We start from the raw sequence: 14,813 nt of genomic DNA, 5'->3' as shown, positions 1-14,813 counted from the left end.
GATATTTGTTCATAGGATTAAGTGACTCTACAACATTTACAAATTTCTATCCATCTTATGCATTACCTGTCCAGTCAAAGGATAATTTGTCTTTGTATGCATCTGTCCCTCAAATGTTGTTTTGTTATAGGTTCTTTTATTATTATTATTATTATTATTATTATTATTATTTATTATAATTATCTATTCTTTTGTTGTCTTTGTTCTGTGAAAAAGCAGAAGAAAAAAAAGAAGTTTCTCCCATTGTACAAACTGTATACTTCAGTGGTAAGAAATTAATGTACTGATATCTAACTTTAATATATATATGACTTGACTTAATGTATGTGAATAAATTTCATGTTTTAAAAAACATAGATTGTGTTGAAGTCATTGTTATTTGGTGCTAAAGGAAATGTAAAATCTAGGTACCCCGTGAAAATCTTACATATTAATGGGCAAATAACGTTATACAAACCAAAAACTAACGTTCTATTTCCATAAAGAAAACTTTCCTAGCTAACCAATAACTAACATTCTGGAAACCAAAAATTGTTAGCTGGGGTGTCATGCTTATTTGTATGGGTTAGTGCCACCTAAAGGCAGAGTAGGCAATTGCTTAGGGCCTCGGCTTTGAGGCGGGGCCTCTATAACTGTAACTACCCTATGCAGAAGTTTAACCAATCAAGACGGGCAGAATGAGACTAGACCCTTTGTCTGTTGGATATAAAAGAGTTGTCATTGTAGTTTCCTTCCTCAGAATGCATAAAGAGATTGATAAACAAAATCCAACTTTTCTGCAAATCAACACGATGGCGACAAAACGAACACATTCTTTGGCTGCTGCAGCGCGAACACCTAAACTGGCGCGCAGAGAAATTGCAGCTCCTTATGCAGGTATGTGAGTTGTCATATATTTTTTGCCTTATTCTGCCGATTAGTGCGTTTTGAATTCAAGTACAACACTTTGAATCTGAGTGTACAATGACACTGCGTCAGGGTCTGACTTTAAAAAAAAGAGAAGTATTTTGTGGATAGATGTCCGCAATATTTACATGTAAACATTTCTGTTTTTATAGCTAAATTTTTTTTTAAATATCATAAACGTGTATATATATTTTATAGATAAAAGATATAAAGATATAGATAAAAAACATTTTATAGATAAATCTTAGATCCCTAAACCCTACCCTAAACTTTAACCATTTTATAGAGAATATAAAAAGAATAAATAAAATGAAATGTGTAGAAAAATTATTATTTGAGTGATCAAAAAAAACAAGCCCCACAAGACCCATATGTAAATAATAAACCAATGCAGCAGTTATATTACGTTTTGGCCAACATCAGCATAATCTAATAAGCCGATCACGAGATATTCCTCACAGAATGACGTGCTATTAGCTATAATGTGGCATTTCTGCTTATAACTTCATGAAACATGCATAGATTGTAGAAAATGCACATCACTGCTTACAGTGGATCCTCCTCAAATCCCATCGATCACCAGTTACTCCACGTGAAAGAACGATTTTAAAAATGCCCATCAGGGGGCACCAATTTATAAACAAACACCTTACTTACTTTTTAAAACCTTATATTGTGTCAATGCCATAAGACACCAAAAACACAAATTAATTTTCACTCACATTATGCAAGACCTTTAAAGAGTATAGGAAACATTAATTTTTACAAAGGCTGACACAAAGCTCACAAAATATCGCGGGGCAAATGAAAGCGTTTACTAGACTGTGGACTAGCTTTGACTCTCCGCACAGCCGAATGTGTGGGCGACTATATATATATATATATATATATATATATATATATATATATATATATATATATATATATATATATAGGAAGGGGAGCAAATAAGAGACTCAGAAGTGAACTTCTTATAAAGTTATTAAGAATTAAACTGAGGATCAAGAGGTTGTACATATTACCTGTCCTTTCATGTAGGCACAATGGTGACCTACAAGGTGTTGCTATCTACTGGTGAAGGGGAAGTAAAGAGTTTTTACGTGACACTTCTGGACTCAAAGAATCAGAGCAGTGACAAAATCCAGGTGAAAAAACCTCTTTTGGGTTTTGGAAAGGTAAGAACTTTAAAGACTTAATTATGTTAATATAATATATAAATATTGTTTTGCCTTGTCTTGTTTGTATACTCATATATAAAAGAACAGAAAATATTAAAGTAATACTGAGCAACTATTCAGAACCATTTTTTTCTTTTCTGTAGCTCGACAAATACTCTGCTTCTGTGGGAATGGTTTAATGTGTAGACAATATCTGTTGCCTGTTGAAAATTAAAATTAAATGAAAAGAAATTAAAATTAAGTAAGATAGGGGTGTCCTAACTCGGTCCTGTAGGGCCACCGTCTTGCAGAGTTTAGCTCTTGCCTCAACACACCTGTTTGGAAGTTTTCTGTATGCCCAAAGAATATACAATAACAAGAAGCGACAGTCAATAGAACGATCCACTGAAACATCGGCGCCCAGCAGCAGCCCTGCGTTTCCGCTATTTTGTGGTGAAAGAGAGTCGGCAGTCCACTAGTTTCTATGGCAATATTAAAGTAAATAATGTACTAATATTAGTACATTAAAGCTGCAATCCAACCTGAATGACAACAACACAGAATAAAATACTATCACTAGCGAAATCCTTCTTACAGTTTATTTTACACACTTTGTGTTTAAGTCTTCCACTTTTTTCACAAAACCTTTGCTCTCTAGAAACCTGGTCAGTTTGGGTTAAAATTCTTTAAAAGGCTTATAAACACTGAATTATTACCAATATAAGAAATTAAATGAAGGACATGCATCATAAAAATTGGGAATGTTGGACAATAAATATATGAATATAACAGCTTGATTTTGCAGTGTTGTCTAATGTCCATTAAAGCAAAAGTGTCCAAAAGTGTGAATTATGCGATAACGGACACAGCAATGCATCATGTATTATAAGATCATTATGTTTGTAGCGTGATCCATTAAAACATACAATATATATATTTCAATTCAGACCTAGATATTATTACTATTACTCCACTAGGTTCAAAATATATTGTTCGCTGCAAACATGATGATCTTAAATGTATTAATTATTAATTTACTATTAATAAATGTGTAAAGTAAAATGGAAAGTAGGCTAACTATGTTACCTCAGATGGATGAATGGTTGGATTCCACAACTGGTAAAATAAACATATATAAGACAATACAACGTTTATTGTAGGATCATACAATTTACTGGTGACTTCATTTAAAAACTGTTCTATTGCGCTTCTGATTTGGCAGTGAAATTCGCAGATTTTGGGTGTGTAAGATGTGAAGGATTCAATGGTCCAGTTAGTATTTTCACCCCATAATGGCGGCCGTGCTACCGGAGCGCCATCTATTGGCTGTTACCCAAAAAGTATCGAAGTGTCGCCTCTTGGGTTATAAGCTCTTTGCTATGCCTAAGACCTTGATTAGCTGTTCAGGTGTGTTCAATCAGGGTTGGAGCTGAACTCTGCAGGACAGTGGCCCTCCAGAAGCAGGATTGGACATCCCTGAAGTTAAAGAAATTATCTTATAGGTCAGCAGTGTCGCAAAATTTAGGATTAATCCCTGTTCACTAAAGCCTGTGTGAGTGATGTTTGTTTGTTTTCCTATATAACGTGTGTCTAATAAAAGACGTTGTTACAGGAGATCTCCTTTGACATCTGTGCGAAGGACCTTGGAGACATTGTCCAGGTGAAAATTGAAAAGCCCAATTCTCAGTGGTTTTGCAGTCATATCAGAGTGAAATCATCCTCTGGAAACTGCTTTGAGTTCCCCTGTTATCGCTGGTTAGATGATAATGAAGTGATTATCAGAGAAGGCAGTGGTATGTGACACTTACTTTGTTCATTATCCAGTTGTTAATGAAGCATTATTATTAATATTATTATCATCATATGTGTGTGTTATGTATTTCTTTGTGCGTTCATTTAGCTCGACTGCCTCAGGATGACACCGAATTGCTTAAAAAGCAAAGACGAGAAGAATTGGTTTCTAGACAGGATATATTCAGGTTTGATGAAACAGTTGCAATCTTTAAAAATATTGATTTGTTGTAGTTTTTCTTCATTCTACTCTAGATTCAGTTATGGGGGGATGGGGTTACAAAACACATTTAGGTAGATGCAAAATGTAGATAACTGTCACACATTGATCAAACATGCACAAGATAAATAAGCAATATCACACAAGAAGCCGTGTGATATCGCTCTATATCAGTGTACAAGTGAGATATTGTGTTTATACAACAGTTTGACGCCACAAGTGTGTAAATAACGACAACATGTGTAAAGAAGCAACAATGGAGTCTCTTTAAAAAACATATTTTGTGCAGAACTACTTCTTTTCGGCATGGATTCAAATCTCCCATTCAGAGTAATCCGCTTTTCTATTGTTTTATTTATTGAAAAAAATTATTGTGTAATAATCTAAAATACTGGCTAGTGCTATACAGTATAAGCACATTTATGCACTGCAGCATTAACCATTTATATTAATAATTAGCTGAGATTAAATGTTATAATGCGATTGTTTCATTATTATGTTCCAAACCGTACCTCTGCGCCACCTTGTGGTGATTTATTTATTTGTATGTGTGTTTACATAGCAAGTGCCAAAACCTTTACCAAGTTTCCTACCATTCTGATGAAGTAAAAAAAAAAAAAGCAAAAAAAGCAAATATATATATATATATATATATATATATATATATATATATATATATATATATATATATATATTTTTTTTTTTTTTTTTTTAAGTTGTTTAAAAAAGTTGTTTCAACCAAGTCACCAAAATACGATGAATACACACTGAGCATAACCCAACACACAACAGTAAATCTATTAGCCTTATTACAGGTTACATATTCTTATCATAATGTTAATTGTTGTTGGTGTGGGTGACATAGTATCCAACAAGCTAGGTAACATTATAATCGCTAAAATAGCGGACTCACGGGAAAAAATCATCAGTTATCATCTTTTTTGTTGTTGTTGTTATGACTAATTACTCAGCACCGTCAGCATTAAAGAGAAAATAATCACTTCATCCGATGTTTTTGAATAAAATAGCCTTGACAGCCGACTTACTGGAACTCCTCTGTCCGTCGAACTGTTCTCTCCCGCCGAGCGGCCGACGCCACCGGACTTCTACACACAAAAGTGTGACGTGCGCGGTGGACCAAACCACTGTGAGGCAAGGGAGGGGTGACTCAAAATGTTTCAAAATGGGGGGAATCTTAGCTTCTTGGGCACTCGATTCTGGGAACTTCTTTTTTCTTTTTAGCTGGTTTCCTGAGCCATTTATGCCATATGACTAATCACTCTGAAAAAGCAAGGAAATGGCTTTCTGGCAGTGCTGACGCTTTTTAGAGCACTTCCAAAAACAGGTCACTGTTACAAAATAATTGCCTGGTTTCACAGATGAGGCTTAAAGGTGGACTCAGTATTATTTCAAAAACACTGTTTGGAAGTTAGTCGGCCGACACCAACAACAAACGTGTAACCAATCAGCATTAGGGGGTGTATGACGGTCGATGAGACAGAACGAGCAAGAGGGAGATTGGAAAATAAGAAAAAAAAAAACTGCAGAACGAGAGATGAGACACAATACAAAAGAGCTCAAAAGAATATCACTGGAATTAAGGTTTATGACTTGGCAAGATTTTTAGGACCACGTTTATATTAAAAAAGCTTTCCAGCTGGAGAGAGCTAAGAGGGAAGGCCTGAAAATGGCTTTGATTCCTTCTCATGTGAGTAACACTGGTTTTTGATTGTCTGGAGCTGCTGTGCTGTTTGCAACTAACAACAAACTCTTGTTTGTATTTACTCTTGTGTACTGTACGTTCATTTTTTGTGCTTCCTTGTCATTCGTTCATCATCTGCGCTTTATTTTTCGTGAAGCATTTTGTTGTGTGTCAGCTGTGATAAACAGACATCCACTCACATTGTGTGTGTAGCAGAGGCTAGATAGTGAGAGTTGTGCAGGTAAACCTCTGCACACTGACGGCAGCTGGAGAATGTGTTTAGCGTTATTGGTAGTGCATTCGCCTCACATGCCAGCAGCGATCGGGCCGGGGTTCAAGACTTTCTCGAAGCAGGGTGGTTAGGATTGGAGTGTGAGTTTTGGAGGCGCAGCAATGAAGAGAGGGCTGGGTTTGTTTGGGTTGATTTCAAATATCAGCAGTTCAACAACGAATTTGAAAAATCGCATTCAGCACCTTTAGGCTAGTCCAAGACTAAAATGCATGTTTGAGCCATCTTACCTGAGAATAACTTGCACTGATATATCTTGAAATATGTCAGTGCTACACTGTAAAAAATTACCGTGATTTTAACAGTAAAAGACTGTAAAAATGCTGCGGTGAAAAACTGTTAATTGGTTTACAGAAAGTTTCCGTACTATATACGGTGAATAACTGTAATAGATCTAACGGTACATTTAATGTAATTTTACGGTAAAATACCGTTAAATTCACAGTTTTTGAAAGTGAAAAATAACAATTCATTGTAAAATTTACAGTGAAAAGCGTAAAATTGTAACATTCGTAAATTGACATTCCCACAATTCCCTGTGTGACACTTCACATTTGATATATTTTTGTTGAAATAACTCTGTTTCTTCTTAGTTTTTCTCATTTTTTTCTAATCAGTTATGTACATTAGGGTTTTATGTTACATCTAATGTTGTTAAATTAATGTTTATTGCATTTTTAAATTTCATGCATGTTACCATGATGGTGTTTAGTGTGTGTGTGAATGACACTGTGTGCACCTTCTATATATTAGTGTTGTCCTCCTCAGCTTGTGGAAAAGCTGCTTGTGATGAACTTTGATTCATCATGTGACTCTTATCACCACTGTGTTTGGTGACTGTCAGTGTATTATAAAGGTACAAAACAGATATTAGTACTTCATTAGGTTGGTAAATTAACATTATATCAGTTAATGAAATATGTTATTTTACCGTCAATCTAACAGATTTTTTTTTTTTTACATTGCTACTGTATTTTTTTACGGTAAAGTTCTGGCAACCACAGCTGCCGGTTTTTTACCGTAAATTTTACTGGGATTTTTTTTACAGTGTACTGAAATCCAATGTTAAATATACATATTTAAAATGTAAAATTCACATGTAACTCCGTAAGTATGTTTACGGTTTGATGTCATTTTTACAGTATTGTTCTGGTAACCACAGCTGCCGGTATTTTTTTTACAGTGTATTGTTTTGTGTCAAGATGCATGTGTTAAATATCCTACTTTACCTAAAGCCTAATCCTGGCTTATTCTAATTCTTAGTGTAACTGCAAGTAAATGTTGTCATTTTTCTTCTTGAAGATGGAACCAGTGGCGCCCGGGCTTCCCTCGGAGCATAGATGCCACACTGGAGGAACTTCCTTTAGATGTTAAGTTTGATAAAGAGAAAAAATCAGACTTTACTTGGGATTTCGTGAAAGTGTAAGTTTGGGGGAACGTGCCATGGACATAGTCCTTGTTGATTTGATACTGAACTTTTCCTCACTTTTCCAAAATGAAATTCAGAACAAAAGCAGTCCCATGCAAATAGTGTTCATGTCTATAAATACACTGTATGTATTCTGTTTCAGGATTGCGGATTTAGGCTTGGACTGGATAATAGGTCACTTTGAATCCTGGAAAGATATAGCAGATTTTGAAAAGATATTTGAAACTTTTAACTACAAGAACACTCTACTAGGTTTGGATTATTTCTTTCTTCTTTTTTTTGTCAATGATGTTTTGTTGTTATTGTAGTTTGTTTATTTTTCCTCATTAAAACAAAAACTATATATCCAAACACAATTGTTGTGGGAAGCCAACTTTTTTCACACCTGTAAAACATTTGACAGTTGACTCAGTTTTCCTCTTTAAAAACTGGACAGAGAACGTGATGCAAGACTGGAATACGGATTACATGTTTGGCTACCAGTTTTTGAATGGCTGCAATCCTGTCATGATCAAGAAGTGTGAGAAACTTCCAGACAAATTTCCAGTCACACATGAGATGGTGGAGGGCTCTCTGCAGAGAGGCTACACACTTCAAGAGGAATTAAAGGTCAGAAACATTAATACATAAATTACTTGAAGAGTTGATCAGTGATCAAATCCAAGACTTACTGTATTGTGACATTGTTTACATCATTTAGTTTATGTAAATGACTCAATGTTATTTTAACCTACAAACCATATGTTCCAAACTATACACTAATAAAATATCTCTGTCTTTACAGGAGGGAAACATCTACATAGCGGATTATGAAATACTGGAGGGAGTAACAGCCAACAAGACAAACACCCCATACTATTTGACTGCACCCATGTGCCTACTGTACAAGAACAGATTGGACCAAATTGTGCCAATTGCCATTCAAGTATGTGTCCCATAAAGAACTGGTATCAACTGAAAACATAAATTAAGTATGTGAATTGCTGTGAATTTACTTTTTACAGCTCACTCAACACCCAGGAGAAATGAGCCCAATCTTTCTCCCAAGCGATAATGAGTATGATTGGATGCTTGCCAAGATGTGGGTAAAATCTTCTGACTTTAACGTACACCAGTTGGTCACACACCTTCTCAAGACACATCTGATATCAGAGGTTTTCGAAATGGCCATGTACAGACAGCTTGCTCCGGTCCATCCTGTATACAAGGTACCTGTCTTTCCATTCGCAGTCATGATATTTAGATTCAGTGCGAAACTGAAGATTGTGCTTTCATGTATGTTAATTTGTTGATGAAGGGAAGCTGGTTCTGATTTCCTTGCCTTTTTTTTTTCAACCACAGTTTAATGTTAACTAAAAACCTCCATGGCATGGAAAGCAATTTTCCTGTTTGAGGTTATGCTCCTTTCGAATACATTTAAAATTTTAATGCACACGTTTAAGTGGATTGTTTGCTTCTTACAGTTGCTGATACCTCATATTCGTTTCACAATTGCAATCAACGCAGAGGCCCGTGAAAAGCTCGTCAGTAAAGACGGGGTCTTCAGCAAGGTAGCTTTACACCTAATTTAATATATCCACAGATAAACAGTGTCTTGTTAGGATCCAAAGTAATTCTACTTATATTTGATTATATCATCTTTGTCTGGCAAGCTATAAATTCTGTCCTTAATATAGGATTAATGGGTTAGTTCACCTAAAAATGAAAATAATGTCATTAATTATTCACCCTCATGTCGTTCTACACCCACAAGACCTTCATTCATCTTCGGAACACAAATTAAGATATTTCTGATGAAATCTGAGGGTTTCTGATCCACACATAGGCAGCAACATCATTGCACATTTTGTGGTCCAGAAAGGTACTAAAAATATTGTGAAAATAGTCAACATGACTACAGTGGTTCAACTTTGACGAGAATATGTTTTGTGCACAAAAACAAAACAAAAATAACAACTTTATTAAAAAAAAAAAATGTTTCTCTTCACTGTCATTCTCCTGAATGCGGTGCAGCACTTCCGTGTTTACGTCCGAACGGCTTCTCATTATTGGCCGAAGCGGAAAACGTGAGCACCACAACGCATGCATGTGATGCTGACGCAAAAACCGGCCAATAACAAGTCTGCGTTCTGACGTAGAACCTGGAAGCACTGAACTGCATTCACTACGTCAACAGTGTAGGAGACTGACAGAGAAGGGAAGAAATTGTTCAATAAAGTTGTTATTTTTGTTTTGTTTTTGTACACAAAAAGTATTCTTGTCGCTTCATAACATTAAGGTTGAACCACTGCAGTCACATGAACTGTTATAAATATGTCTTTAACAGCTTTCTGGGCACTGAAAGGTGCAATGATGTTGCTGCCTATGTGTGGATCAGAAACCCTTGGATTTCAACCAAAATATCGGTAACACCTTACAAAAACTGCATGCTATGAATCATTAGTTAAGCATTAGTAAACAGTCAATTCATCATTTATAAAGCATTAATAGACATTAATAAACAGTTTATAAATACAGCTATAAATGCTTTATTCTTGATTTAGCATATCTATAATGTTTAATAATTGTATTTTCATACATTATTAATAATCAGTTTATTATTTCTAAATTAAGTATTACATTATTTACAAACAAGTTATTTAGGAGTTGTCAGTGGTTCATAAGATCATTTAGGAAATGTAAGTAAATGATTAATAAACTATTTAAATGTACATTTATACATATTATTATAGTTACTCAGTGTGTTAATAAATGCTTTATTAACACATTCCTACTGAAATTCATGATTAATTCAGGTAGTTATAAAACATTTAGTAGTATTCAGTTTACCTTTTGTGAGCTCATCTAAAGTGACGACTATTTATGCCTCTTACACTTTACAGAAATGTACTTGTATATCAGATTGCAAAGGCTTAGTTTACTATGCAGTTATGTTTTCTGTATCCTTTAAATCTCCTTTGTAAAAGCTTTACGAGGCATAAATAGTCCTTACTTTAGATGAGCTTACAGAAATAGTTAACTATGTTTTATAACGACCTGAATTACTCATGAATTACAGTAGGAATGTGTTAATAAAGCATTAACACACTGAGTAACTATTACTATATGTCTAAATAAGATGTATAAATGTACAATTTAATAGTTTATTAATCATTTATTTACACTTTTTAAATGATCTTATGAACCAATGACAACTCCTAAATAACTGGTTTGTAAATAACGTAATACACTGTAAAAAATGACCGTGATTTTAACAGTAAAAGATTAAAAATGCTACAGTGAAAAACAGTTTATCAGTTTACAAAAAGTTTCCGTATTATATACAGTGAATAACTGTAATATACCTAATGGTACATTTAATGTGATTTTACGGTACAATACTGTTAAATTTACAGTTTTTGGAAGTGAAAAATAACAAGTCATTGTATAATTTACAGTGAAAAAAAAACGTAAATTGACATTCCCACAATTCCCTGCACTTCACATTCACGTTGAAATAACTCTGTTTATTATTTTATGTTATGTACATTAGGGTTTTATGTTACATCTAATGTTGTTAAATTAATGTTTATTGCATTTTTAAATTTCATGTGCATCACCATGATGGTGTTTAGTGTTTGTGTCATTGACACTGTGTGCACCTTCTATATATTAGTGTTGTCCTTCTCAGCTTGTGGAAAGGCTGCTTGTGATGAACTTTGATTCATCATGTGACTCTCATCTATCATTTTGTGGTTGTCAATGTATTATAAAGGTACAAAACAGATATTATTACTTCAATTGATTGGTAAATTAACATCATATCAGTTAATGAAATATGTTTGTTTTTTAACAAATAAACAGTTATGAACTGTAATTATTACAATATAAACCTTTAAATTATATGGTTTTGAACTGTAAATTAGCGCTGTCCTGTTAAACCTTAAAAAGTGGTACAGTATTTTTTACAGTAAATTTCTTGCAACCACAGCTGCCATTTTTTATTGTAACTTTTACGGGAAATTGATCAATAATAAAGTATGAAAATACAATTATTAAACACATTATAGATATTCTTATAAATCAAGAACAAAGCATTTATAGCTGTATTTATAAGCTGCTATTAATGCTTTATAAATGATGAACTGACTATTTACTAACGCTTAACTAATGAATCAGCATGCAGTTATTATAAAATGTTACCAAAATATCGAATTTTGTGTTCCAGAGATTAACAAAGGTCTTACGGGTGTGGAATGACAAGAGGGAGAGTAATTAATGACAGAATTTTCATTTTTAGGTGAACTAATCCTTTAACAAATCATTATTGTATTTAGTTAGCTGTTTTTTTTTTCTCTAATATACTGCAGTATGTAATTTCTAAATATCTTTATTTATATCTTTATGAATTATCTGTATCTAAAGATCAGTAGCGTAAGTGGAGCTGGAATGGAGGAAGTGATGAAGAAAGCCATGGAGACCTTAACCTTCAAGTCCCTTTGTTTCCCTGAGGCCATAAAAGCTCGAGGAATGGAAGATGCACCCAAGTACTATTATAGAGATGATGGCATGAGGATCTGGGAGGCAATACACTGGTAAGTGGTAAGAGAACAACAGTTGAGATCCTGTACTACTAGGGCAAAAGTACAAATTAGCCCACATACACACCCTGAAAATGTTTTCAAATGTTTGAAATGTGGCATACAGTGTTTTTTTTAAATTATTATTTGTTGATTAGTCATCTCATTGATTTTCCTGTAGTTTTGTTTCTGATGTGGTCAACATCTACTATGACAGCGATGAGAAGGTTCAAAAAGATGTGGAGATTCAAGAATTTGTTAAGGATGTTTCCTGCTTTGGCATGAATGATTATGACAGTAATAGTGAGTACAGGTTCAACTTTTGCAGAATGTCCGTGTGCGTTTGTCTGTGCAAGCATGCGTGATTGTTTGTGATCTTGGATATTCTATATGAAATCTTTATATCGAGTTACCTTTATACATACACAAGGTAAATACATATTACCACTGTTTACAGACTTTCCCAAGTCTCTGACAACTCGAGTGGAGTTAGCCGAGTACCTGACTGCTGTGATATTCACAGCTTCAGCACAACATTCTGCAGTCAACTTTGGACAGGTGAGATCATATCATCGGCAAGAGCATTAAAAGTGTTAGGCAAAATTCTGGATAATATCTATTAGCTAACATCTGCAAGTAAACTTTTTCATTCCAGTTTGACTGGTATGGCTGGATCCCCAACAGTCCTTCCACTATGCGCAAACCACCTCCCATACAGAAGGGCCAAGTGGATCTGAAGTATATCATGAAGACCCTGCCTGACCGTGATTGCTCCAGTATGGTTCTAGGAACAGCTTGGGGCCTCACTCGATTCCAGGAACATGAGGTTTGACATCTGATTTGGATATACTTTCCACCTGAAATTGTAGAGGACATGGCAGAAATGTTGTCCAAATTAATATAAAAAAAAGAATAATCCTGTTACTAGCTGAGGGTATAGGGCATCAAGGTATCAGTAAAAAAAAACAAAAAAAGACTGACCCTTCGCTAAGTCCCACTTTAAAAATGTCCCTAACCAGTCGCCATGTTTGGGGAGTAACAGAGTATTTACTGATTCATTTAATGGCATTACATTTTTAAAATATTAAGAGCTGTGTTCTGTTATTGTCCAGTATAAATCATAACAATAATAACTGCTCTGTGCTGTGCACTGGCGCAGTCACCCTGTTCACTGCACACCACAATTTTACTGTGCAGGCAAAGCCTACCTACCTCAACGTGAAGGGTTAGTTCACTCAAAAATGAAAATAATGTCATTCCACACCCATAAAACCTTTGTTCATCTTCTTCGTTCAACATATTTAGTAATATTTATTTGAATATGTTCATCAGAAAGAATAAACCCTGACAGCAACATAGTGTTGGCCCAAATCCGGTCCACATCTGGTCCGTGTGTAATCCACATGTACCAGATGTGGACCGGATCTGTGCCACACTATATTGCTGTCTAAGAAGTCATACACTCCTAGGATGGCTTGAGGGTGAGTAAAGTTTGGGCTAATTTTCATTTGAAAGTGAACTGATCCTTTAAAAAACTTTGTGAAGCAAAATTTAGACAGACAGATAGAGAAGTGCCAGTTTACCATGTAAAAAGAATGAAAAAAAATTGTTCACCTCTCTGAAGAATTTACTTTTTCCCCCAGCTGTTCTTAGGCATGTATCCAGACATGTACTTTACAGAGCAACCAGCGAAGGAAGCCATCAAGTCTTTCCGCAAGAAACTAGATGAGGTGACCAACAGCATCAAGCTTCGGAATGAGAGACTGACAATGGATTATTGTTATTTGTCCCCAGACAAAATCCCTAACAGTGTTGCAATTTAAGAAAATGTTTCTAGAAACATTTTGCCAGGCCTAACCATACCTTTTATGGCCAATGGCTGCTTGACATAGAAAAATATAAGGTATAGTAAAACACAGCGTTGTGCTTTTTGGGGCAGTTTTCAGAAATTATGTTTGATTAACGCTTCTGTTGCTGTAAAGTAAGGGATGTTACTTTACTTGAGGGGTGATGGTTGGCTTGTTATAATCCATTTATTATTGTCTTTCTTTTTATTCTTTTCTGTATTCATATGAACTTGCATAATCATATATCCATACTATGGTATTCATTGACTTCTATTGATTCATTTATTCTTGTTTACATAGTCTTCATTACTCATATGATATATTGTTTGTAATCCATTTTAGATGATCATTTTACTTGTATTGAAATGATTTCTACCCTACAGTTATATTGATATCTTACATCTGCATTGATTTTGTGCTGATTATCTTTTATACACCTGTTTGTTGTTGCTGTGTGACTTCCAGCTTAATTTCTGTTGGTATGAGGGTGCCTTATCTTCAAGGTTAGCTGATAAAGAATTGCTGTCATGGATGCAAAATCTTTTTCATGAATGCTGTAATGGATTTATGAAAATTGTTTTGAGATTGTGTATTTTGAACATCTCTGACTGCAATTCAAAAGGCTGTTACATTTATTTTTCACAATAAAGTAATAACATTTTCCATTACATTATATTGCAATATTTTTTGCTTGTTTTGATTTCATGACATATGTTTTCTATTTTCCATCATAAGCATTTTCCCCCCCTGATCTTTGCTATCTTATAAATGCTACTGTGTTTGTTGTAGCTTTAGCAGTGAATTATGCTAGGCTACATCTTTGGTGTATTTCTTTTGTAACTTGAATAAAATAAAGGTGTTTTACCCCTCAATCAAAAAGTGTATTGATTTCATACTTGAAACTGTGCAAACA

The 14,813-nt window shown here is 34.5% G+C and overlaps 2 protein-coding genes across 2 annotated transcripts; both read left to right on the top strand.

Annotated features, from left to right (window-relative positions):
* The first annotated feature begins 1,906 nt into the window (after window positions 1-1,906).
* On the top strand, window positions 1,907-4,573 carry LOC125257159 (arachidonate 12-lipoxygenase, 12R-type-like). The gene is made up of 2 exons (XM_048173632.1): window positions 1,907-2,081; window positions 3,676-4,573. The coding sequence occupies exons 1-2, from the start codon at window positions 1,950-1,952 to the stop codon at window positions 3,862-3,864; spliced, it is 321 nt and encodes a 106-aa protein (XP_048029589.1). The 5' UTR covers window positions 1,907-1,949; the 3' UTR covers window positions 3,865-4,573.
* A 682-nt stretch (window positions 4,574-5,255) lies between these two features.
* On the top strand, window positions 5,256-14,759 carry LOC125257158 (polyunsaturated fatty acid 5-lipoxygenase-like). The gene is made up of 12 exons (XM_048173631.1): window positions 5,256-5,782; window positions 7,368-7,487; window positions 7,637-7,746; window positions 7,931-8,103; window positions 8,279-8,419; window positions 8,499-8,702; window positions 8,958-9,044; window positions 11,899-12,068; window positions 12,235-12,356; window positions 12,511-12,611; window positions 12,709-12,879; window positions 13,697-14,759. Exons 4-12 carry the CDS (start codon window positions 7,939-7,941, stop codon window positions 13,874-13,876), a joined length of 1,341 nt encoding a protein of 446 aa, XP_048029588.1. The 5' UTR covers window positions 5,256-5,782; window positions 7,368-7,487; window positions 7,637-7,746; window positions 7,931-7,938; the 3' UTR covers window positions 13,877-14,759.
* Window positions 14,760-14,813: the final 54 nt, after the last annotated feature.

This window comes from Megalobrama amblycephala, linkage group LG21 (genome assembly GCF_018812025.1).
Source record: "Megalobrama amblycephala isolate DHTTF-2021 linkage group LG21, ASM1881202v1, whole genome shotgun sequence".
Classification (NCBI taxonomy): Eukaryota; Metazoa; Chordata; class Actinopteri; order Cypriniformes; family Xenocyprididae; genus Megalobrama; species Megalobrama amblycephala.
Note: the sequence above shows the minus strand (reverse complement) of the source record. Positions and strands in the feature narration are given on the sequence as shown.

Coding starts and splice junctions, on each gene's coding strand:
- LOC125257158 (XM_048173631.1), top strand. CDS start 7,939: ATGCAAGACTGGAATACGGATTACATGTTTGGCTACCAGTTTTTGAAT. Junction 8,703..8,957: donor CGGTCCATCCTGTATACAAG/GTACCTGTCTTT, acceptor TGCTTCTTACAG/TTGCTGATACCTCATATTCG. Junction 12,069..12,234: donor ATCTGGGAGGCAATACACTG/GTAAGTGGTAAG, acceptor ATTTTCCTGTAG/TTTTGTTTCTGATGTGGTCA.
- LOC125257159 (XM_048173632.1), top strand. CDS start 1,950: ATGGTGACCTACAAGGTGTTGCTATCTACTGGTGAAGGGGAAGTAAAG. Junction 2,082..3,675: donor CTCTTTTGGGTTTTGGAAAG/GTAAGAACTTTA, acceptor ACGTTGTTACAG/GAGATCTCCTTTGACATCTG.